This window comes from Mus musculus, chromosome 1, assembly GCF_000001635.26.
Source record: "Mus musculus strain C57BL/6J chromosome 1, GRCm38.p6 C57BL/6J".
In the NCBI taxonomy this organism is placed as follows: Eukaryota; Metazoa; Chordata; class Mammalia; order Rodentia; family Muridae; genus Mus; species Mus musculus.
Window position 1 is genome coordinate 100082460 of NC_000067.6, and position 27626 is coordinate 100110085.

At 36.7% G+C, this 27626-nt stretch overlaps 1 protein-coding gene across 2 annotated transcripts in view; it reads left to right on the plus strand.

Annotated features, from left to right (window-relative positions):
- Cntnap5b (contactin associated protein-like 5B) overlaps positions 1–27626 on the plus strand; it is a 718354-nt gene that overhangs the window by 310214 nt on the left and 380514 nt on the right. Inside the window, exon 7 of one of the 2 annotated variants that reach the window (XM_006529594.4) lies at positions 15275–15418. In XM_006529594.4, the coding sequence (XP_006529657.1) occupies positions 15275–15418 (144 nt within the window). The remainder of the gene's footprint in view (positions 1–15274; positions 15419–27626) is intronic. The other variant, NM_172851.3, reaches the window with a different exon arrangement.

The window sequence follows — 27626 nt, forward strand, 5'->3', positions numbered from 1 at the left end:
TAGATTATTTAAGCTTATGCAAAATTATGATCCTTATGACTTCCAAAACAGAAAATTCTAACAATGTTCCAGTGAGGGGTTAACTGAGACTTTCAAGACCACCATCTTATAGCTTTCCACATTTGCATGTACATTGTTATAATGAAGTATAATAAATACAATATTTATGAAATGACAACATAATTCAATATTAAACATAGTTTCCCACACACAGACTGAGTTCCTTAAAATTTGGTCAGAGTTATACGCTAAGAATTTGAAAAAAAATATGAAGGAAAAAGGAAGACAATTGGTTATTCTCATAGTAGTCATGAAACTGTTTCATTCTGGTTACCTCCTTTCTGTTTAGTCATTATTATAGCTCACATGATTCATGGCTGAGTAAACCACTGATACCTCTGCTACTATGATGGCTACCTGGTAGGGAATAAACTTCTTGTTTAGATCCAGCCTAATTTTTATAATCCAATAACAAAAACGTGTGTGCTGTCAGCAATAAACCTTACCATCAAGTTCCAGTTGACAACCAAGAACAATAGTGATAACCTATTTCATTTTAAGGAATTCTGATGGAAATTTTTTTAATAGCCCAAAAGGGTTGGTAATTTAAAATTATGATTAGCCCCACAGTAGAGTAGCTTGCCAGAGTGTCACAAAGACTTTGCATGTGTCCACACAGACAAATGCTCATACTAGGGTGGAATGTTCTTGGGTCATCTGATATATATATATATATGAGATTTTAATTTTTAAAAAGTCAAACAAACTAAAAGGAAAATCAAACCATGCTGGAAGGACATTGAAGTGCTTGTTTTAGTAGAATTTGAGAGTGCAATGAAAGAAAAGGGACATTATCCATTTTAATATCTATCTTTAAGTAACTTTTAAATTTTTGTGTAACACTTTAAAATGAAGTAGGCCACATAAAGGATGAATGCTTCATGACATAGTTCTTACATGTACTTCTAAAATTACTTGTTCTCATATCTTTTTATTCAAAAATTTTCTTTTAAAATCAATTTTTTGGGGGCATGTTGGTATACACAATTAATACTTGCACTGAGAGGTAAAGACAGGCAAATCTCTATGAGCATGACATTATCCTGGTTTATATAGTGAGTTCCAGAACAACCAGAGCTATATTGAGAGATCCTATCTCAATATATAAAATATCAATACATATCCTGGTATATATTGATACATATTTTTCTGTCATATTTAATATTGTTTAGTTTTAATACTTACTAAGATGTGTCTGCTGTGTGTACATATTCATGTGTGAATATGAGGGCACATTTATATTACAGGTAAAACTCCACAATGGATGTTTTTTCTTTCTTTCCTCCCAAATTATTTTAATGCATTTATTTATTGTTTATACAGTTACTGTGATACACATTATATGTATACTACTTTGTACTATATGATTAAATTTACCTATATTCAAAACTACCTCATCATTCCATACATGACATGTAATTTAAGTATATAAGGGCTGAGATTTTTCTGCTTCTTTATCATTTGTTTCTATAAACTACAACTCTCTGATAGTACTAGGGACATTTCTTAACTATGAAAATGAATTTTGTTTGTGTGAATTAGCATAGTATCAATCTAAACTCAATCCTACTTTTCTGCTTGTAAGATTTTTTTTTTCCTGCTTGCTGTGGAATTGCTCAAATTCCCAGTCATCTGCCACTCCTACTCCCCTTCTAGGCTGATAGCTGCCAAACCTACTCTGCAATCCCAAATTTCCCAGGCTAGCTGGGTGGTATTCTCTGCAAACCCATGCTCAGCTGAAGTTCCCTTTCCCTGGAATTCAGTAGAATCGCTGCGAGAAGGAAAACACCAATCTTAGTTTAGAATCACCAGGTACCACAATTTCTGGTCATGGAATCTAGTATCCTAAATTTACCAACTATTCTATGTTAGAAATATTCCGGTGGATGATGGAACCTGGTGGATTCTGCCACTCAAACTAACAGCCTGGCCTATATCCTAACCGCTTTGCTCCCACTGTCCAATAGGAAGTCCCCTTTCCTGCTTTCCCTCTTTCACTCTGACAGAGAAGGCCTGTCTCTATCTCGTCCAGTGATTGGCTTATTTTCTTTATTATTTAATCAATTAGGAGGAAATTTAGCTACAGCTGGTGCCCTTGCTATTGCTTGACATTACCTACTGACAACTTCCCTCATCACACACACATGATTTAAAGGATGGTTGGACTTGTAGGACTGTTTATCTGTGATTGAATAAATACAGATTCCAGGAAAATTGTTTCTAAGACAATGTAAAGTATAAATGCTATTAATGTTTCTCCCCAACCCACCTCCACGTTCGGCACTAAACTAAACTATAATAAGTTGCAAGGCTAGTCTAAATTAATTCATAGAGAATACAGACCATCTCATGAAAATAAAATAAGAAAATAGAAAATGAGAAGATGTGAGATAAATAGAAAGGAGGGAAGGAAGGAACAAAGGAAGGAAGGAAGGAAGGAAGGAAAGGAAGGATGGAGGAGAGGGAGAGAGAGAGAGAGAGAGAGAGAGAGAGAGAGAGAGGAAACATTTGACCTCTTGTATTAGTTTCTCTTCTATTATTGTGTTGAAATACTCTGACTTAAGTTATCTTAGGGATAAAAGGTGCAATTTGGCTTAAAGTTTTAGAGGGATACTAGTCATCATTTTAGACAAGGAATAGCAGCAGGAGCAGGAGGCTATCTGCTATACCACAGCAGCAGTATAGACTTTGGGAGAAAATGAAATAGGTACAGCCTATAAAACCTCACGGTGAAGTACTCAGTCTAGCAATGCTCCATCCCCTAAATGTTCCAAGACTTTCATAACAGTGCAAACACTTAGAAACACTTGTGTCTCTGAAAATGTTTGACATTCAAATCATAACACTTGTTTCACCTTTAAACCAGTCCTACAAGAGATATAGTTCATGTTATAAATTATAGGAATCCCTAAGACACAGGGAGATGGAAGCATCTTCAGTCCTCTTGCCCTTTTAGTCACATAGTCATGGACATATGATGTCCAGAGATTCATTGGGGAACATCGCTGCTCTCTTGGAGATAGGAGATAAAAGATGGAAAGTGGAGCCGGGTGTGAACACTTTCTGGGAAAGACTAGATTTTACTAAGTCATTCCCTTTTGTTCAAATTTTCCAATTTGAAACTGTGATTTTGGTCTTGCTTATTTTATATTTCCTTAAATGTCATAATTCTGAAATGTAACAAAATGTTACCTATATGTATGCATATAATCCCAGGACTGTTGGGCTTGCTGGAAACCATTCTAGCATAATAGGTGAGCTCCAGGATCAGAGATTCTATTATTAAAAAAAAATAAATAAACAAAAAAACAAACAAACAAACAAAAGAACTGAATGGGTGGTTTATCATCAGGCTCCATAGGAAGATGCACTTGCAGCCAAGTTTCATGGCCTGAATTTAGTCCTTGAGTCCTATAAGGTGCAAGGCAAGAACCAACTTTCTCAGTTGTTTTCTGACTTCCACATGTGCTCCTTGGCAGGACTATTTCTCCCCCACAGGAACTACCTCTCTAAATACTAAATAAATGAGTTAATAATAAATAAATGATCTAGGAGGAGAATACAAAAAAAAAAAACACCAACAGAATGGAGCTCTGGCTGCTATATAAATGTGCATTTACATGTATGAGGACTCACACACACATGAGTATGCCCATGTGAAAGACATATATTAATATGTATTAAAAGTAAGCAAATGACATTAAACACGAGTGAACATCTTTTAATGCTGGCATCATACCTGAGAAAGCCCACCATTTCTCCCCTTATTGCTCCTTCAGTGCTGGAGGATTGAACAAGGGCCTCATGCATGTTAGGTGAGTGCCCAACCACTCAGCATCTGCCCTGGATAAGTTGGCTTGGAGCACTGCTCTCTGTGGCATGGTTGCTTGTGATCTTTCTGCTGTCTTTTTTTTTCAGATATTTTCTTCATTTCCATTTCAAATGTTATCCCCTTTCCTAGTTTCCTCTCCAAAAATACGCTAACCCTCCCCACTCCACCTGCTCCCCAACCCACCCCCTTCTGCTTCCTGGCCCTGGCATTCCCCTATCCTGGGGCATAGAACTTTCACAGGACCAAGGGCTTCTCCTCTAATTGATGGACAACTAACCCATCCTCTGCTACATATGCAGCTGGAGCCATGAGTCCCACCATGTGTTTTCTTTGATTGGTGGTTTAGTCCCAGCTCTGGGGTTACTGGTTAGTTCAGATTGTTAAAGCAGCTAAAGTAACAACATTGGGCAGACCCACCAAGCCTGGATTCCTTGTTTGTATCAACATTGCTAGAAGTGACAGATAACATAATTTCTTGTTTTATGCAAGTTTTTGCTAGAATGTTGATAGTATGGCTTAATTGGCCTTCCATTTGTAGTGGAGATGGATAATCAGACATTTTGGAGACAGGTTGAGGTACTACAGTCATCAGTAAAATAATAGAAAATTTGTCAGACATACACAGAGCCTGGGGCAAGAATACAAAGGAAGAGTCACACATGTCCTAATCTAAATATTTAAAGAGTTACAAAATAAGCTAAGGATTTAGTCAAAAATATGTTTTCAACTTTTCCAATATGATCAAATTGCCTTCAAAGTCACAGTGCTCCATGCACCTCTCTGTCCTTACTGTTAACAACTCCCTTCTAGACTCAGAAAACAGACACCGTTGATTTTGATGGTTAAGACAACACATGTTTGAGTGAAGAGACTCACCTGTCTTGGGAAGGTCCAAGTGGAAAACAGCAGTAACATACTTGTGGTCTTCTCACCTGGCCTATGAGCATCATTCCTAAGAAACAGGATGTGGTCTGTTGTCTCACAGATATATTCCATGTCCATAGCAGGATCCCCTGCTTTCTCAGCATATGGAGGACACTGAAGTAAAGACTTCCATACAGATCTTTTCTACAGTAATAAAATGTATACAATTTGACCAATTGGCCAAAGAACCTAATATTTGATATATGGAAACAACACCTATACCGTTTATGTTAGACCAATGTTCGACCTGGTTTGCCATCGGTGGTCAGAGTCTGTGAAAGACACCCATTTACTCATTTAGTAGGTGGAGCCATAGGCATTCCTCATGCTCTGGTCTGCATCCATCCTCAAGTGCAAGACCTGATCACACATGGAAAACAGTCCAGTGGCCTATGGGAAAGGTGGAATGGTCAATTTGTACTAGTAAGAGCTCACAGGCAACATCTGTTAATCTCTGCTTTACCTTCCTTTTTCTCCTCTGCAAGGGCTGTAGCAAGCTCTTAAAGAGCATTGATCTAACTATTGTCTGTATCTATCACAATGTGGCAAACTGCCAGGTCAGGCTGATGGCCTGATAGCTCACTGAGGCTTTGAACCTTTTAGTTTTCTTAAAGATCAGACTAAATTGAGATGACTAAGTAAGTTGCTTGTCTTTCAAGCATGACAATTTAACTTCAAAAGTGTTAGATGTTGTCTTGCATATTTATAATCTTAGTGTTGTAGCAACAGAGATACATGGATCACTGGGGCTCACTGGTTAACCAATCTTGCTGAATTGAAAAGGTCCAGAATAAAAGAAACACCATGTCTGTATTAGGTACTTTCTATTGCTGTACCATGCCCAGGGCAATTTACAGAAGAAAGAGTTTATTTGAGGCTCAGAGTTTAGGGTTTCATGATCACAGAGTAGAGGTTGCAGGTATTTCAGATCAAATCAATGCATAAAATACAGATCTCATCAGAAAACTGAGATTACTGTCTTCATTTCTAATGATAGAAACTCATCAACCATGACTGAATTCTGGCCATCTAGGTTGGGCTGACCTTATTGAAGTCTCAAGTGACCCAGAGGAGAGATGGCTCAGTTAGAAAAATACTTGCCCGGCGGTGGTGGCACATGCCTTTAATCCCAGCATTTAGGAGGCAGAGGCAGGCAGATTTCTGAGTTCAAGGCCAGCCTGTTCTACAGAGTGAGATCCAGGACAGCCAGGGCTGCACAGAGAAACCCTGCCTCGAAAAAACGAAAAAATAAAATAAAATAAAATAAAATAAAATAAAAATAAAAATAAACACTTGCCTTGAAAAATGATGATCTGAATCCCATCCTCAGAACATTGTTAGAGTTGGATTCTGTTGCTGTTGTTACTACCAAATACCATTGGAGAGGAAAGGGTTTATTTCCTCTCATTCTTCCAGGCAGCTGCCAATCACTGATAGAGTCAATGTGAGCAACTCAAACAGAATCTATGGATGATACTGCTTACTGGCTTGTTTCTCATGGCTTGACTGTCTTCTTCATTAGCATAGGACCAGTTCCTTACAGGCGGTACCCTTCATAGTGGGTTGGCACTTAGCAAAACATTCAATACTTAAGAAAATTCTCCAAGGACTTAATATAGGCCAATCTGATGGAGGTATTTTCTCAGTTAAGTATCCCTCTTACTTAGATGACTCAGTTTTTGTCAAGTTGACAAAATTAAACATCAAACAAATAGATACATAAACTATTTTTTTAACATTGATGTTCAAAGAAAGCCTGGTAAAGCAGGCAAGCTTTTAAACCTTAGTGTTAAGCAGACAAATAGAGATGGATTTCTGGTGCTATTTTGCCAGTCAGTCTCAAGTCCCAAAGAGAGACATTGTCTTGAAATACAACATGCAGAGCCTTAAGAACAGTCCTCCAGGTTTATCTCTGACTCACATATATGCATGTGCATACATACACATTTAGATTCAAACCAGTGTTTTATTCTTTATGCATGTCTGTGGGTGTCCACTTGTTATTGCTTGCCTGTTGTTTGAGATTTTTCCATCACAAAAATGACTACCAGAGCAAAGGCAAAGGCAAAAAAAAAAAAAAAAGTCACATATTTTGGGAAACTGTAAAATTAGAAAGTTCAGAACCTGCATTTAAACTGAGCTAGAGAAAAATTTAGTAAAGGAGAGAGAAACTCATTGTCATGGAAGTACTATCAAGGATCAGAATAAAGAGAACAGCTATGAGACAAAACCAGGGTAATAAGGTCAAAAGAAAAAAGAATCACGATTTAGAGTTTCATGTATTTAACATCAAAGAGGGCTTTGAATTTTTTCTGGCTGCAGCCTGCCTGTGTCACTAGATTCCTGGAGAGAGGATATTGGCAGAGGCCAAGCTGTGAGTAGAATATGCAGTCTCCCTGGTCTCTTCTGAGCCTAAAATCAAAGAAAGGCACACTGTGTAATTTGTCAGGACAAGCAAGTGACAAGGAGACAAAATTGTCAAAAAGCAGAAGGCCAAAGCAGAGTGAGAAGGAAATTGCTTATCATATTTTTTGATCCAAGTCAACAGGCATTATTTTGATCTATGACTGAATCACATGCTCAAAATTGAGGTGCTGCAGAGATATCTGATTTGATAAACTTTATGCTACACAAAGATAAAGGCTTGAATTTCATTCCCCAACCCTTTTGAAAAAGTCACCTGGACATAATGGCTTGTGTTCCAACACTGGTGAGATGGAAATGTAAAAGTGTTGAGGGCTCTTTGGCTACCCAGTCTCTCCAAATTTGAAAGCACTGAGCTCAGTGGTCCTGTATCAAAAAGGAAGGTGGAACTTAATTGGGAAAGTGAGTGTCCATATGTAAGTGCATAGATATGAACACATACACAAATGAAAGACTTAAGCCTTTGCAGCAAATTTAATTGAAAATATTTTAATGATGAACTCACTTAAATGCATAGAAAATAGCATAAGATAATTAATATGTTTGAAAGTAAAATTTAAAGTAAAAATATAAAGGTCATGGTGAGTCTGTCTGCTTTCTAATTTACTTCATACTTACTATATGAGGGTATCACATAAAATATAAACAAGTATAACACTTAGTTATCCACTGACACTCAAAATCCACTGGCTCACTCTGACATGCTGTAAGCTGCCCTGTAGCAGATTTCTGGTGAAAGGCATTAAAGGAAGGCTGAGAGGATTTGTCTAAGCAATACAGTTTTATACCTAGGCGAATGACCCAAGAGATAGAGTCACCTTACAGGAATAGAGATAGTTTATTATGGTCCCAAATATGAGTGACCCTGACCAAAGAACACATTCATATTGCCTCTAAGAGTATGTGCCACCATGGTAATACAGAACAAATAAATCCATACATCAAAGAAATTTTAAAGCACAGTCAGGTACAGGAAAGTAAGAAGTTCCTGCTATGGGTCTTTAATATTTTCTGATGACATTTGTAAAACTCTTTGGTTGGTGGAAGCCTGGCAGACTATTTGAATACTCCAGTAGAGATTTTACCTTATGGAAAGGATGTTAAGTCAGACACAGAAGTGGAGAGTAGATAGCTATGAAGGGGAACTAACTATAGCCCAGGTCTGTAAGATTCTCAGAACAGGAGATGTTAAGAGGCAGCCTTGCAGAATGGTTGTTACAGCTATGACATTTTCCTGAGAATGTCAGTTTGCAGAGTCAAGGAGAAAACCCAAACTGGAAACTTGAGTGTGTGTAACTTTTCCCTGAACAAGTCAGGAAACACCAAACAGTTTGCAAGCAATCATTATCAATCTTTACAAATAAGAGCTTCCATAATTTAACCATTGTAGATCATACACAAGAGTGACTTGGACAGAGAGATAATTCCATGCAAAATTTTAACTTTTACTACAAAAAAAATTTATAAATCACATAAAAATCAAATACAAACCTGAGACTGAAATTACTAACGGAAAATTCATTGTTTTCTATGAGGTAGCATATATGGTTTTGGGAAATAACATCTATGAAGCGAAGCTATCAGTACACAAAGCAGAGTTTTCCAGTCTGACTACATGGTAGTGAATTAAGTTTCCAATTCATAGTACAATTATATTGTCAAATTCTCTACTGGAAAATCTAGAGTGGAGGAGGTTATTTCTGTACTGGGACCCCTTTCCACTCCCAGGAGAAATTTTTTTTTCGGTTTTGCATTTTTTTCTAAATAAATTTAAATATTCTTTGCTAATAGAAAAAAAACCTAAACATATAATGCAGTTGTGAAATGGATATTCATGGTTAAGGAGAGCACCTCAGTACAATTTGATTTCATGTTGGACTTGAGCTGTTCCCCGTTGAATATAGGCATATGCTAGGAATTTCAATGATAAGTCAGTATTTATTGTTGAGTGATAAATGTGACTGTGGTGACTCTCTTACATTCACGCTGCTGCTGTAGTAAAATGCTATCAAATCAGTTCAGGTCAGCAAGTGTTTACTTGGCTTATCCTTTCAGGTCATCATTCATCATTGAGGGAAATCCGTGAAGGACCTCAATCTGGAACGTGAACAAAAAACTGGCTTTCTCTGGCCTACATTTAACTAATTTTCTTAGCCAGTGCAGACACATCTGTTTAGGCACGGTGCTGCCAACAGAGGACCTTCTCACACTAATAAGCAATCTTTCATAAACCCAGCCATAGAACATCAGTTACTACTTCCATGAAGTAGTTCTGTGTCAAGTTGATATCTAAAGCTAAGACACTGCCTAATAGTTAGTTGGTTCTTCTTAAAGCTATCTACATAAAGAGTTCCTTATTTCTTTACTGTGTACTGCTAACCAAGGTGATGCCTATCAGGGGTCTTGCATCCTCACCGCAGACATGTAATTTACGTTTTCTACCTGGAAATGTAACCCTGTACCCTTAGCCATTTGGGGTCCATGAAAGTCTTTTGCTACTTTCTGTTGCTTTCATATGTGATGTTTGTCATGGTGTGGTGCAGTCTATGAGATGAATCTCAAGGGCTCCCCCAATCCAGTTATTTGCCATTTACATTTTCTGAGAGATACTGTACATTAAACTTCTCTTGCTATTCTTGTGCCTTTGCCATACTAAGAGTATGACTAAGAGTGACTAAGTTGTAACCATGCAGCTCTCAGGCCTCCCATATTGTGTTCCACCCACCCAGATGTTTTAGTCTGGGGTCATTCTGAAACCCAAGCAACCTTAAAGGTCTTGAAGCATAATACGATATAAGAACACCATAAATGCTTTCTTACCTGCTTTATACATTGGTGGGGTTAAAATACACAGAGTAACTTCAAGAAGAAAGAGTTTTATTTTCAGTTCCAGTGAAGGGCACAGTTCATAATGTCCAGGAATACATGGCAGCAAAAATTCTGACAGCTATTCATATTGCATCCACAATCAAGAAGCAGAGAGTGTTAAGTGCTAGGTTCAACTTGTTTTCTTCATTTTTATTCAGTTCATGACTTTGCTCACTGAAAATTACTACCCTAATTAAAGCAGTCTAGAAACAATCTCAGGGAAATGCCCAGATATTTGTTCTTTAGTTACTCTACATTCAGTAGCCCATCAATATTAACTGTCCCAAGTGTGTTTTTGCCCCTTAGGTGCCCCAGAGAGCAGCAGAGTAGAAGTCCTGTTACTTCTCCCTTGTATAATCCCATCCCCACCCCAAATCTCTTTTCAAATCTTCCACACAACATTATAGATGGTTCCCCTTCCATGCAACATGAGATTGCAATTTTGTTATTTCAGTATTTCACATATTTTTCTTCTACAATGCTTCTGTTCTAAAACTTTTGGTCAAAAATCTTGCTGGGCGTGGTGGCACACGCCTTTAATCCCAGCACTTGGGAGGCAGAAGCAGGCAGATTTCTGAGTTCAAGGCCAGCCTGGTCTACAAAGTGAGTCCCAGGCCAGCCAGAGCTATACAGAGAAACCCTGTCTCCAAAAAAAAACAAAACAAAAAACAATACACAAAAAAACGAACAAAAAACAAAAATCTTGTTGCTGAAAAGTCAATGCTTTATTATTTTGCTTCAGAGTTTTCAAGAACTATTCTCTATAGTCTATAATTTTTATCAGTAAAGCAGACGACTAAGGAGTTTGCTTTAGAAATTAAAGGAGCCTAATATAATATTTAAGAGAACAAATTTAATAGGGTTATTTGATTTTCTGGAGTGATCTTCTTGAGTTCTTTATATATATTGGATATATCCCTTATCTGATTTAGGATTGGTAAAGATCATTTCCCAATCTGTTGGTGCCCTTTTTGTCTTATTGACAGTGTCTTTTGCCTTACAGAAGCTTTGCAATTTTATGAAGACCCATTTGTCAATTCTCAATCTTACAGCACAAGCCATTGCTGTTCTGTTCAGGAATATTTCCCATGTGCCCATCTCTTTGAGGCTTTCCCCCTCTTTCTCCACTATAAGTTACAGTGTCTCTAGTTTTATGTGGAGTTCAGGGTACAGAGCTAAACAAAAAATTCTCAACTGAGGAATACTGAATGGATTAGAAGCACCTGAAAAAGTGTTCAACATCCTTAATCATCAGGTAAATGCATATCAAAACAATCCTGAGATTCCACCTCATACCAGTCAGGATGACTAAGATCAAAAATTCAGGTGACAGCAGATGCTGGTGAGGATGTGGAGAAATAGGGACACTCCTCCATTGCTGGTGGGATTGCAAGCTTGTACAACCACTCTGGAAATCAGTCTGGCGGTTCCTCAGAAAATTTGATATAGTACTACCAAAAGATCCAGCAATTCCTCTCCTGGGCATATACCCAGAAAAAGTTCCAACTGGTAATAAGAACACATGCTCTACTATGTTAATAGCAGCCTTATTTATAATAGCCAGAAGCTGAAAAGAACCCAGATGTCCCTCAACAGAGGAATGGATGCAGAAAATGTGATACATTTACACAATGGAGTACTACTCAGCAATTAAAAACAGTGAATTCATGAAATTCTTAGGCAAATGGTTGCATCTGGAGGATGTCATCCAGAGTGAGGTAACCCAATTAGAAAAGAACACACATGGTATGTACTCACTGATAAGCAGTTATTAGCCCAGAAACTTAGAATACCCAAGACACAATTTGCAAAACACATGAAACTCAAGAAGAAGGAAGACCAAAGTGTGGATACTTTGATCCTTCTTAGGATGGGAAACAAAATAACCCTGGAAGGAGTTACAGAGACAAAGTATAGAGCTAAGAGTGAAGGAAAGATCATCCTGAGACTGCCCTGCCTGGGTTCCATCCTTATACAACTACCAAACCCAGACACTACTGTATATGCCAGAAAGACTTTGCTGACAGAACCCTGATATAGCTCTCTCTTGTAAGGCTATGCCAATGTCTGAAAAATATAGAAGTGGATGCTCATAATCATCTACTGGATGGAACACAGGACCCCCAGTGGAGGAGCTAGAGAAAGTACCCAAGGAGCTGAAGGGGTCTGCAACCCTATAGGTGGTACAACAATATGAACTAACCAGTTCCCCCAGAGCTTGTGTCTCTAGCTGCATATGTAGCAGAAGATGGCCTAGTCAGTCATCACTGGGAAGAGAGGCCCCCTTGGTCTTGCAAACTTTATATGCCCCAGTACAGAGGAACACCAGGGCCAAGAAGGAGTGGGTTGGTAGGAGACAGTGGTGGTGGGGTTAGACGGTATAGGGGACTTTCGGTATAGCATTTGAAATGTAAATGAAGAAAATATCTAATAAATAATTGAAAAAAAGAGAAAAATTTATCATTAGCTGTTTAAAATCATAAAAAATAGAAGTAACTTATAATAGTTTTATGCCAATTTAATTCTTGCAAAAATGACCAACTAAAAGCAGTTATTTTGAAAATACAAAACGTTCACAATAAGAGAATTTGTATAGAACATTAAATTAAAAAATACTTACAAAATAAGTTATAAACATCTTATGGGTATTTTAATTTTTTCAAAATTTATAAAGTTATAATATCAATAAATTTATTAGTTCATGTTGGACAAATCTTGACTTGAACAACAAAATTAAAACTTAAATTGATTTGCTACTTAAAATGTGTATATGTCTATTTTAAGGTAAATAAAATTCAGAGTAGTTCAGTAAGTTCACAATGAGCCTGTGAACTGAAGACTCTGTTCTACAATTAAATGTACTGATAGAACAAACGTAATGAGTGTTATATATGTTAGTATTCATGTTTGAAAAAAAAATCAAAGAATAAAATTATATTTCATTCTTTTTATTATATGTCAATAAATAAGAAAAATAAATGACTAATATACAGAATCAGTGGAAAATATTTTCTTAATTAGGAAGTTAGAAACACTGTTTTGTATAATTGGAAAATAGCAAGTTTTTCGTGTTGTATACATGTTTTATTTCTTGAAAACTCTCTATATATTATTGTTGTTTAAAATTGTTTAAAATGTTTTACATAGGTCTAAGAAATTTGGACCAGAAAAATAAAATAAAAGTAGAGAAAATAAAATTGATGAATAATGTGTTTTATGCATATCCCATAATTGTATTCTTTGAATTAAAATATATTACTTCAAATGTATACACATATATCTGGTTAGAGAAAAATAAGCACATCAAATTTAAAAATATATGAAAGCATCACAATTATGTTTAGAAAGCAAAGCAGAAGGAAATTTTATAAATAGGGTATAGTCCCATCATATTAATAAATATTTAAAATTCTGTGTATCTTATAAGAAAAACAAACAAACAAACAAAGAAAGCAAAAGATCTGGACAAAGCAAAGCAAAAGTTGTTCATGTCTGACTAATAATGGGAGAGAGGATGCTGTTGTTGGGAGAAGGTGTTCTCCTATAACATTTTACATTCAAGAGAGAGTAGGGGAGAGCAACAGATTGGCAATACATACAGGATACAGGGAAAAGAAGAGAGAAAATGGAGATGAGGAGGGAGGAGACAGAAGAGAGAGAGGAAAAAGAAGAGAGAGAGGAGAGAAGGGAGAGAAGACAGAGGAGAGAGAAGAGAGTGGACAGAGAGGAAAGAGGAGAGAGACAAGAAATGAGAAAGGAAGAGAGAAGCCGGAGAAAACCAACAGGAGAGTGATACAAGCGAAAAGAGTCCTAGGTAATATGGCATTTTGAAGCAATGAAAAAACAAACAAACAAACAAACAAACAAACAAACCTGGTTACTCCTTAATGAGGGTGAGGCAAATGAAAGAATAGGTACTATCCTCTTGTCTTGCACAGCAGTGTCAATATTCCCAACAGATACTTTGTTCTTTTCTATATCCATCATAAATTCTTTCTGTTACTTTTCTGACAGTATAGAGAGTAAAGAAAACTAACGTCTTGTAATAATACCATTCATCTACCATTAGGATGTTGTTCTGTTCTTAATCTTTGTGTATGTGTGTGTGCGTGTGTGCGTGTGTGTGTGTGTGTGTGTGTGTGTGTGTGTGTGTGTGTGTGTGTGTGTATGTGTATGCACACATGTGTGGACATGCCATATCGTGCCTTTGGAGGTCAGAAGACAACTTTTAGTAGTTTACTTTTCAGCTGGAGACAGGTCTCTTTCAAGTTAGCTATTACATTACAACTCCAGACTAGCTGGCTGCTGAGTTTGTGGATGTTTCTCCTGGCCTGGCCTAACATCTGTTTGTAGTAGTACCGACCACAGATGTACCTTACCTCATTACCCTTAGTTTTGTATTGTTGCTGGTTTTCTGTTTTCTTGTTTTGTTTTTATTGTTTGTTTGTTTTTTGTTTTGTTTTCAACAACAAGGAATGAAACTTGGGTTGTGGAGCCATTATGTCTAATGCTTTTATCCACTGAACATCTACTGGCCCTTCTGTACACAACTTCTTCATCACTGAATTCATACTTGACCACAAGTTATAGTTCTTGTACATTACAATCAAAATTGCATTGTTAATAATGGTCATGCTAACAATTTCATTATGCTGATATTTATTTGCTTCTCAAATCCATAGGTCAGTTTGTATTATATCAGTTTTTTATCTTTATAGATAACAGTTGGGGGGCAACTCTGTGCATATCCACTCTTTGGTACTGTGGGCTTTAGATTTAGGTTTCATTGTGGGTGAGCAAGGACCTGCTTTGTTTTTTAGCCATTTTATTGCCTTATCCTTTTTTATGCTGTTCTACAGAAAAACATAAAGATGTTGATTTTTTTCTTTTCTCCTTTTTCCTTGAAAATTACTGGTTTTATTTAGTATTTAAAAGTTTTAAGAAAGAAGGCAGATTATTTTTGTTAAGTGAGTCCATAAGGCAAGCAATTACAGATATTTTTACATGGACTAATCAGTATCCTCTAATCAAGTGGCAGCTGCATTTACTAAAGCTGTTTGGCTCACACATATAACTAAGTCTAAAGGAGTGTACTTAACTTCTCTTACATTCCTCCTTTTTCAGACCTTGTAACTAAGAGTTGATTTTTATTTCTTCCACCAAAAGCTCAGTTTTGGAGGAATTCCAGTACCAAGTAAACCTGGGACCTTTTTAAAGAAAAACTTCCAAGGCTGTATTGAAAACCTTTACTACAATGGAGTGAACATAATTGACTTGGCTAAAAGACGCAAGCATCAGATCTACTCCGTGGTAAGTCACCATCTCTGTTATCTGGCCGTTTGTGGATTTTAGATAAGTTTTACTTCTGATACTCTGTATCTCTTCACACTGGGTTTATATTATGCAATTAGAGTTTGGTCAGCCAAATCTAAGTATGAAGTTCAGTTGAGACACTGCCTACCTAGCATGCATGAAACCCTGGGTTCCATCCCTGACACAATATAAAAGCAGGTATTTTAGTTACCTTTTTAACTTGCTTGAAAAGTAGCAATTTAACATCAGAAGGCTTAATTCTGGCTGATAGTATGAGAGAATACATTTCATCATGGAAGCAAAGACTGCATTTACTAAAGCTGTTTGGCTCACACATACAACTAACATTCCTCTTTTTCAGAGCTTGTAAGGAAGAGTTACAGTAAAAGTAGGAGGCTGGCTGGTGACATTGCATAACTAATTAAGAGGCAGAGTGATCAGGACTTGTGACCAGTCTGTGAAACCTGTAGCCCATCTATAAGTGACCATCCTACAGCAAAGTCCTACCTCCTTAAGGTTCCACAATCTTATCAAACAGGGATACCCCCTGGATACTAAACATTCACCTATGTGAAACTGTGAGGAATATTTCATACTCAGACTACAGTTGACATGGTGTTGCAGGCCTATAATCACAGCACGTGGGAGGAGAAAGCCAGCAGATCATAAGTTTAAGTCATATTTTATTACATAGCAACTCTGAGACAAGGCTTTGCTATATTAGGCCCTGCTTCAAAAATTAAAAATGAAATAAAACAATTCTGATATTTTTAGCTGACTTTAGAGTGCAAATGAACCATGTAAGGACTGTGAATCATTTCATTGTTTCAGCTACAGAGGTTCATAGAATGCTGCTTTATTGGCTGTGAGGAAGATTTGAGATCTATGCAGACTAATATGGCATTTCTTTACAATTTCTAAGAAGTGCAATGAAAGCACCATTCCTGTTGAATTCCATAGGTAGGACATTGAATGTCTACCAATTGGTTATATTAAATAGGACATTTTAAATGCTACTGCACTGTTAGTGTCTTAGGGATTCATTGTGTAAGACTTATAATCCCAGTGGATTAAAGAATTTTCTAATTCACTAACATCTATTTTCTGTTACACATCAGAAGTAGTATCAGGAGTCTTTAAAAAATTTATCCTTGAATTTCTCCTCCATCCTCCAACTGCTCCTATATCTTTCTGTTCTCCCTTTTAAATTTACAGCCTTTTTCCTTTAGTTATTATTAAACACACACACACATTTGTACACACACACACACACACACACACACACACACACACACACACAAAACCTACTGAGTCCATTTATTGTTACTCCTATCTTTGTAGGATGAACTGCTTGAGTTTGGACAACCAATCAAGGAGTTTGGCCCTGGAGAAGACTTATGGTCTCTCTCAGCAGCCATTAATTTGTTGAAGCTCTTCATATAGTAAGATTTCCAAAATTTGGATTGGCATATCAACTGGTATTTTCACTGTGCAGGCTTTGCTTAGGAGTTGTATTGTGGAGATTGATGGGTACAGCTTCCTTGACATATATAGACAACACAATCACATGTCAGATGTTCTAGGTGTGTGTGTGTGTGTGTGTGTGTGTGTGTGTGTGTGTGTGTGTGTGAGAGAGAGAGAGAGAGAGAGAGAGAGAGAGAGAGAGAGATAAGTACTTAGGTAATCTCTTTTCAGTATTTGAATTTTATAGGTTTTTTTTCCCATTGTTTTCCTTTTAAGTTGTCTGTATCATTGGTTTTTGTTGTTGTTGTTGACAAAAAATAGTTGTGTTATAAATTTTAATCAGTAAAAGGCGAAAGATTTATACCCATTGGACACGCAAACTTTATATGCCCCAGTACAGGGGAACGCCAGGGCCAAAAAGGGGGAGTGGGTGGGTAGGGGAGTGGGGATGGGTGGGGATGGGGGACTTTTAGTATAGCATTGGAAATGTAAATGAGCTAAATACCTAATAAAAATGGAAAAAAAAGTTAATCACATTCCCACATCTAAAAAAAAAAAAAAAATTTAATCAGAACTCAAAAATTCATTTGGCATACTTGTGCCTTTTTAATTTAATTCAATTATTGGTATGTGAGAGCATAAATATTTATTATAGTTATTGTTTTCTGTTCATTTTGTTGTTTTTATTTTTCCCTCTACTTTATAAAATAATATGTGTTGAGTAAATTTTAGAATTTTATTTTGGCATGTCAGTGTATCTCTTCATAGCTTTTGTCTGTGGTTTCTCAGGTGTTATAATGTATGGAAATAAATTCTCAAAGCTTAATACCCTTATAATCTAAAACTGTAATTAAAATATTACCTTTTAAAAATGCATCTATCCTTCTCTTACTTTTATATAATTATGTCAATTATTTTGTTCTCTTTCCTTGTAATTAAGATCTAAATTAGTTGGTTTGGCTTTTGCTTAAACTTTCCAAAATAATTTGGAATATTTAAGAGAAGATATGTATATATATGTGTGTATATATATATATATATATATATATATATATATATATACACACACACACACACACACACACACACACATACATACATGTACTTGTGATATGATTTGATATTTAGAAAGAAAGGCGAGAGTGCAATAGCATAATGTGAAGCACAAGGGAAGATACAAGACAGGCAGAATGACACTTGACTCATAATGGGGAATGTAATGCTCCTGGCCCAAATGTCAACTGTGCCCATAGCTGATTTGGTCTGAGTTTCCTTGTTGTGGTTTTGAGAATTGAATTTTATCTCTAGTGTAGCATTGCAAGAGCCAGTGTTGCAAAAGAATATAATGTGGTATGCTTCTGAGGCAGTGATTGTGAAAGCTAGACTTGCTCTTTAGTGCCATTGACCATTAGACAGCACTAGTCACTGAATACATTTGTCACATTGATTACACACACACACACACACACACACACACACACACACACACACACACATATATATATATATATAGTTATTATAATTTTTATAATAACAGAATAGATCAGTGAATCACCATCCCCAACCTCAAGCTTTGCTATAGAGAAATAGTGATAAAAACTGCAAGGTATTGTGTAATATCCAAAATAAGTTCAATACCACCTAGCCCCTTCCCCTCTGAAGGGACTTTCAGAAATATAGCTGTCAAAATGACTGAGTTTACAGCTGTCAAACAAAATGAGCTGTTCTCAGAAAAATAATCATAACAAGATAGCAGTTCCCAGAGAAAATCCCCTAGCCTGCCCCACACTGAATTCTGAGAAAAAAACACAAACTGCCCTGACCTTGTCAATAGCTGTGATGTTAATAGCTGTGACATTAATAGCTGACTCATAAGTTCAAAATGTACCACTCCTTTGCTGACAAAATCACAATAACCTAACATGGGGGCAGGCAAAGTGAGTCACTAGGCCAAAGGGTTACTTAGTCACCCTAGAGAAACCAACCAATTCCTGATAGGGTTACTTGCTACATCAATAAGAATAAGCCAGTTATCCCGTTGCCTAAATCTGCCCCTTACAAGGTATAAATGTGTAATCTTTCTTTGATCTGGGTCTCTCCTCTTGCCTGTGTGCTGAGAGGGGGGTCCCCAACATGCTGGATCAATAAAAAAAAATCCTCTTGAGGTTTTTAGCAGTGGCAGTCTCTGTGTTTTTTGTGAATGAGGGTATTTTGACGAACTCCAAAAATTGTTACAGAAACAGACATTTTGATCAATGGAATATAATTGATGACCCAGAAATAAAACCACCCATTGACAGGCAGTTGATCTTTGACAAAGAAGTCAAACAAATACAATAGAAAAAAAAAGAAAGCACCTTCAATAAATGGTGCTGATATAACTAGCTGTTGATATGTACAAAAATGAAAATAGACACATATTTGTCACCTTGCACAAAGCTTAATTCCAAGTGGATCAAGGACCTCAACATAAAACCTGATATATTGAATCTAATAGAAAAAGAAGAGGAAAAGAACCTTGAACTCATTGGCACAGGGAGAAATTTCCTAAACAGACTTCCAAAGGCTCATGCTTTTAGATCAAAAATTGATAAATGGGACTCCATGAAACTCGAAAGCAAAAGATATAGCCAGTAAGACAAATCAGCAACCTACAGATTGGGGAAAAAAAAAAAAAACTTCACTAACCTCACCTCTGATAGAGGGTTAATATGCAAAATATATAAAGAACTCAAGAAGCTAACTACCAAAATAACTCAAACAACCCAATCAAAAAATGGTGTATAGAACTAAACAGATAATTCACAACAGAGGAATCTTGAATGGCTGAGAAATACTGAAAGAAATGTTCAAAGTCCTTAGTGATCAGAGAAATGCAAATCAAAACCATCATGTGATTTCACCTTACACCAATCATAATGGCTAAGATCAAAACCTCAGGCAACAGCACATTTTTGGCAAGGATGTGGAAAAGGAGGAATACTCCTCCATTGTTGGTGGGATTGCAAACTTGTATAATCATTCTGGAAATCAATCTGGAGGTTTCTCAGAAAATTGGATATATATCTAAATGAACACCCAGAAATACCACTCATGGGAATATACCCAAGAGATGTCTCACCATGTCACAGGGGCACATGTTCCAGTATGATCATAGCAACCTTTTTTGTGATAGCCAGAAATTGGAAACTACTCAGATGTCCCACAACAGAAGAATGCATTTAAAAAAATATGGTTCATTTACACAATTGAATTCTCCTCAGCTATTAAGAATGAGGACATCCTGAGTTGTGCAGGCAGATGGATAGAACTAGAAAAAAAATTCTTAAAGAGTTATGAAAAAGTAAAGAGCTGTGTTCGCTATCTATAGTTTCCAACCAAAGTTAGGAATTCCTTTAGATAAAAACTCTAAAAGAGCTATGAAAAATTCTAAAAGAAGTGTTTTCACTCTCCAGAGATCTCCACACAGCTGATCCAGATAAATACTCTAGCAAGAACTCTTCTCTTGCTAGAAACAAATATTTAAAATAACTACTGGGGCTGGAGAGTGTGATTGGTGTTTAAGAGCACTGTCTACTCTTCCAGAGGTCTTGAGTTCAATTCCCAGCAACCACATGACAGATCAAAGCCACTTGTAATGGGATTAAATGCCCTCTTCTGGTGTGTCTCAAGAGAAAGACTGAGTACTCACATACATAAAACAAGTAAATCTTTAAAAACAAAACAAAGCAAAGCAAAAAAAAAAAAAAAAAAACAAAATAAAACAAACAATTGCTATCATTTTCTGCTAGTTTGTCAACTCATCTCCTGTAGACAAAAAGCTCAGTCTTTCATTTACATATCAATTTAGTCATTTACCCCAAGTTCCTTTAGGGCTGTCCCATAAATCAGAAATTCATGCCCTAGCCTCTTGACACTTAAGAAATAACAGTGTGTGTGTGTGTGTGTGTGTGTGTGTATGTGGTATGTGTGCTATAATATTGCAAATGAATTCAGAGATCTGCCTGCCTTTATAAGCACAAACCTTAAATTTTGCTGGAGGAATCCTGTCCTGCAATTACTTTTCTAACCATTCCAGGAGAAAATTTTGCTCTGTTCCAGGATGACATTGAATTCAGGAATCTACCCACATTTGTATAAGTCTGCCTTTGTATCTTTCCAATAAACTGGCTCGAAGTGCAGCTGACTTTTCTTTTAGGTCATGAAGCCCCTAATATAATTCATGTTGCCTCTTTATATTTTGCATTATTGAGAAATTTTATTTATATATTTCTGAACTCATGTTTTCAGTGTTCTTTCCCACATCCTTATGGGCTTTCCTGAAGGTCACAGCATTTACCATTTTTGTTAAGGTTATAGAGAAACCTTCACCTCCAGGATTTTTGATGTGATACACACACACACACAAACTTCATGCCCTGTAACTACCAACACTCATGGCTGTGATCTAGGAACAGGAAACTGGGTCACACCATCCTGTCAAAATGGCCAAGCAGAATTCGTCAAGGAAAAACGGATGTTTTATTATATTATAAAAGTCATATTTAAACCTTTCGTTTAAAATATATTTAGATGACTTGGTCTAAATGGAGTAGAGAAAAGTTCAACTTTAATAGACTTATAGGGATATATATATGTGTATATACACATATATATATATAAATTTTTACTAGCCTTCATCAAAACTTGGAGATATAATGCTACTTTTTACTGCCAGATATATGGGATCCCTCTTACATTATTTCTTATAGATATCTGGCTAGGATAAGAGCAAAAAAAAAAAAAAAACTGATTGCTGTACCCGTGTGATTCTCCAGTAACCTTTGGTTACCAAAAATCTGTAAAGTGAGTCCTCACTTTCCATAAAGCCATATTGACACTACTCTACAGTGAGAGGACAGGTCCTTCAATTCCCCTGAATTAACTACAAACCTAAGTTCTTCATCAAATCTTTATTGATAACACAAAGAAAAACTTTGTAGTGGCCATAAAGGATGACATTCTTTGATTCTTGGGATTACTTTTTTTTCTTATTTCAGACATACTTACCCTGATGGTTCTTTCCTGAATATATGAGAACAAGAACTTAACACATTTTTGTGCAGCCTGGCTGAGTGGAAATTGCTCAAAGTTACTTTGTACTATTTATTTTTTTTGCCAAGTCTGACTTGGCTATGTAAGGAACAATATGACATGGTTTTCTGCCACTGGAACAAAGCCAGCAGGGCATGAGCCTCCACACGTGTTGATGTTGGCTTTGGGTACAAGGGTTGGTTTTATAATAGTGTACATATTTTGAAGTTCCTCCTTTTAGGAATGTTTTTCTCTGCCAAGGTTAATGACTCCATGATAATCAGAGACAGCATGAGTCTGGAAGGCAAGCGCATGTTTATGTCTCAGTCAAATGGTAGAGTTCTGTGACTTCTAGACAATCCCTTAAGGGTGTGAGAAAGAATGCTGAAAACCTGAGTTTAAAAATATATAATTTCTCAACTATGAAAAATATAAGGCTGCATTATGAATTGTGTTATGCTGTTCCCTTTGCCAGGCAATGGCTGAGTGAATTATCTTTGCAATGATAAATAATACTTGTTTTTTTGAGGGAGGGGTGTACCACCATAATTGATTTTTATTTGTTCTTCAGAACTATAGTAATAAAAACAGCAGGGCACTGATATAAAGACAGAAAGGAAGTCTATCCTCCCATTTTCATTTATTTTTGACAAAGGAGCCAACAGTACATATTGGAGAAATATCAACATCAACAAATGTACCTGTGCAGACTGATGACTGGATAAACTACAGTATTTAAAGAAACTAGTGAGTTCCTTTGTTTGATAAATATAACCTATAGGAGACATAGTTTGTTTAGGGATTCCATGTTATTGCATTTCTTAAAATTTACTGTTGAATTCTAGAACATATAGTGGAAATATTTGAGGAAACTTATATTTGGACAAAGAGTGTCAGCTTTTAAAACAATTTGTACCGTATTCTTGGCTCCTTAGTTTGGAAGATTTATAATGTTGTTAAGAAGATGGTATTCCCTGACTGGATATGGAATGCTGTGTAATAATACCTGGTCATCAGTAGGTCACACTTAAGATTCCTGAAAAGTTTCTCACTTATTCGTGAAAGCTTATATTATTCATCTTACTTAAGTAATCATTGGCTTTCTAATTATATTTCTAGTTGCTAACACTGGGGTCAGTCTTGTGATTTGAATAAGAATGCCTCCTCCCTCCCCTGTAGGCATATATCCAGTTGGTGGAATTTTTTGGGAGGGATTAGGATGTATGGCTTTGTTGGTGGAGGTGTGTCATTGGATACAATCTTTAATATCTCAAAAGATGCATGCCATTCCTGTAGGGGAAGGGGTGTTGCCTAATTTCCTGAAGAAGAAGAGGGTTGTAGCATTTCACCTTTAATGATGAGATATGTAAAATTCAGTCACTAAATAATCAGAATAACTTAAAGTAAAATATAATAGAGTGAGGAAAGGCAATATGGGTTTCCGGATGTCTAAAACCTTTGTATTATTCCCTTAATTGGTTAATCCTGAATGAAAATGCTAGCAAATATTTTATAATCTTTACAATAACTGCATTGTTTACTAGATTTTGAGAAACCTTTCTTGTATATTTCAGTCCTCAGGGCATAACTGGATATGTAGTTATTATGAGGCACTGAGAGCCATTTAGGACTAATGCACCTGTGAAGAAAGATTTAAACTAAGAATACAATTTTTTTCTTCAGGTACAAGAATCTTAGCTTTTGCCTGTATAATATAAAGAAAGGAACATACATTATTTTCCTTCTAGATTGCTTCTATTTCTTTTATTAAATAAGAACCCACCTCTACCCCATACATACATACATACATATATATATATATATATATATATATATATATATAGTCTATTTCTTTGGCATTTCTTCTAAGATGTAATGTAATTGCTCACACTATTAAATACAAAAACACAATTACTTTCTCCTTGTAGTCATGCTTAATATTTCTCCCAAAGGCACCACCACATCTGCCTCAAAGACAACTTTTGTTTGCTGTTAAGAATTCTAGAAAAAAAATTAAGATTCTGTTTTCTGTGTATTGTGTATTTTCCAATTATCTTGCAGTTGTTGAGCCTTCAGAAGTTCAGGGTTTATCACAAAATTCATAGGATTAAGGAATAAGGTAGAGAGGGTTAGTTGGTGTTCATAAATGACAAGTTGTAGCTCAATGCTCAAGGAAATGAAGGCCTCTCTATGCCTCACAGAGCACAAACTTTTTTACTAGGCTTTGTTCAGACAGCATTTTCCCAGCAATCCATCATCCATTTCTCATGGGACCTGCTTACTCACTGGAGATTTAAGAGCTGTTACATGGGGATAATTCAATTTAGTCCTTATAACTCCATTTGACTGCAGAATGATCAGCCACATTTTAGAATGCAATAAAACTAACAGCTTAAAGCAGACATAAAAAATACTTAGCTATTCTTCCCCAAGTCCACTACACTGTGCTAATACAGCTGCATATAATAAATAAACAACGACTAAATGGCCCAATGAAATGTGTGTGTAATGTGGATTATTATATACATAATATAGGAAGCATATTGTCCTGATGGCTTTTGGAGGATGATTAATTAAAATCCCTATGATTTACAAAGAATGATGTTTTCTTGTTGCCATTCTTTTGTGAGTGTAAGATTTTTTTCTTTGACACAAGAAGAGTAAAATGATTATTTGGCTATTGGCAGAAGTCCTGATCTTTTCATGAAGGGCTTCAAATTATTTTATCCTTCTTTATTTTTAAGTGAACATAGGAGCTCAGTTCTGAATACATAGTTAAATTTTTAAAAATGTATGATTTGTAAGAACCAGGGAGCTCAGACTCCTCTCTAGAAACAACATAAGAAAAACAAAACAATCAGTTATAAATAGTGGTATGAGCCTGTAAAACCAGTGCTGGGGACATAGAAACTGGAAGATCCCTAGAGCTCACTGACTAACCAGTCTGGTTGTTGGTGAATTTCAAGAGATTGAGAGAATCTCTCTCTCTCTCTCTCTCTGTCTCTCTGTCTCTGTTTCTCTCTCTCTCTCTCTCTCTCTCTCTCTCTCTCTCTCTCTCTCTCTCTCTCTCTGTCTGTCTAAAATAAAAATAAAAAAGAAGTTGGCATTGATAGGTTATTTTTCTGCCAATGAAAAGAGACAATTTTAGCCAGATTAGAATATATTGAAGGCATGTTTGTTGGGTAGCTGCTCTTGAGCAGATGAATTCACTGACCCCAAGGAAGGAGGTTAGGGAAGTTGCCGCAGGAAGTGGGGGTGAGAGAAAGGACATGTGTGTCTAGAGAAAAGAAGAAGAAGGGAAAGGGAAAGAGGGAAAGATGGAGAGAGAGGGAGAGATGAAGAGAGAGAGAAGGAAGGAGAGAGGGGGACAGATGGAAAGAGAGATAGAGAGAAGTGGAGAGAGACAGGGAGAGAGAGACAGCTGGGAAGGTAGGAAGGAGCTTCTGGGGAAATGGCAGCCCAAGTCATGGGCTGGAAAGTTCAGTCTTGAGGTCACATGCCAGGGAGGGACTGAAGAATGCTAGCAGAACATGGAGACCTGTTTCTATAAGAAAAATATGCATGACAGTTCCTTGATCTAGGGCCTGAAACCAAACAGACAATACCTAAGAAACAACACTCCAATCTAGGATATGACCTATAGATGTGTGTACAGATATTATCATTCAGATGCACATTCAACATGAAGGGCTCATGTTCCTTAGCTCTCTTTCATCCAAGAGAAGAAAAAGACAATTAGCTAAAAGCAATCCTACATGCTATGGAATTAGCAGTGCAGCCCATTGATGAAGTCAAATTGCTTGAGTGTGGCTCTCCCTAGATAGCTGAAGTCAAGACACTGGATGAACAGAGGCCAACTATAAACATGTACCCTGCTCATCCCTTCTATGTGGCTAAAACTGCAGAAGAATCACAACAAAATGTACCTTTCCATTTATTTTAGATGAAGCTTATTGGTTCACTCAACCAGAATTCCCATAAATAATTTTTCTGACACTCTGTAGAGAAGTATAGTGGTTCCATGAATGGCTCAGTTGTGAAGCCTTCCTTGGGCAAAGGACATACTGGTGGTGCCCTTAACTGAAAAGTGGGAGAATTAGAGTATCTCTTTTTTAGTGTTGATGTGCATGTAAAATCCTTTAACCATGGATAGAACAATTTGTAGTTGATAGTGATTACCTTGATACCTCATTAACATGGAGAAATCCAGGTATTTATGCTACTGTGATCCAGTGCCCATGGACCTTGGTCCTCAGTTGGCTGTCCAGTTACTTGTTCAAGAGCATGTAGGAGCAGGTAGAGAATGGCTCCACTCCTGAGATCCCTGGGTTTGAGCTCATCATCATGGCCTTCTTATAACACGATTCCACGTGTCCTACACAGGAATAGGGCCATATATAGTTTCTATGCTTTTGACTGCATCTAAATGCTAGTTTGTCCATGAACTGTATGAATTACAAAGTGTTTTTTAATAGCCAAATTTTTTTTTTACAATTTATTCTCTCTCTTTTAGTTGGAGAAATTTAATGATCAATTCAATCTTGATTTGACTGAATGATTGACTCCTATAACCAAAGACTTTTTGGAATACAATCATAGAAAATGTTTTCTGATGCACTTGAGAAAACTAGAAATATAAATGAATAGGCAGTGGGCATTTGTGAAGTTTGTCATTATTTGTCTGGATGCATGTTGGCATGAAAGTTAATGATGTGTAGATGTTTATTTTTGGTAGCTTTATAGCCAAGAAAAACTACAACTTATAGGTAAGTGTGCAAATATATGGAGGCTTATAGGAATCTGTGCAAGTGCATACACACACATACAGACAGATACACAGAGAAACAGAAACAGACACACACAGAGAGACACACAGAACCACACACACTCTAACAAACACACACACACACTCCAACACATACACACACACACACACACACACACACACACACACACACACACATACACACAGAGAGCCAAACAAACACACAGACAAGCACAGACAGACACAGACACATACACTCAGGCACACACATATACACATGCATGTGCAGAAATATGAGATGCTCATCAATGTTACACAGACGCAACTCTCTTCTATGTAGTGAAGCCTATATTCTCCTCATCTTGTCCCTGGGATCATGTTTCATCTCTGTGAGTGTCCTCTGTGATAATGACACTTTCCCTTTATGATTGCTGTCTTCCTCTGCCTTTTGACCAGTCTGATAGTTACATTGCCTGACTTTCAGCTGTGTACTCCTCAGACCCTGGGGAAAATGATTTCAAAGTTGTTTGCTTCCCGAGTCTTACTTCCTTTGGAAATTGAGATGAAATAGTTCAAGGTCAGAGGAAGAATAATGCATCTGAAAGTTAAATAAAAATAAAATAAGTGAACAGTTGGATGGCCATTATTTTAACTCATTTGGGCAGCTAGAATGAAAATTCATAAAGCAAGTGGCCTATAAACAACTGCAATTTATTTCTGACAGTTCTTCAGGCTGGAAACTGGGATCTCAGAGTGCAGTATGTTGAGTATTGAGATGGTCATCTTCTGGTCTTATGATATTCTATTCAGGTCTTCACAGGGCAAAAGTTCTAATCATGGTCTAGTCACCTCCTAGAAGACCTCCTTCTTAAAACCATCTCTTTAGTATTTTGAGAGTTCTTA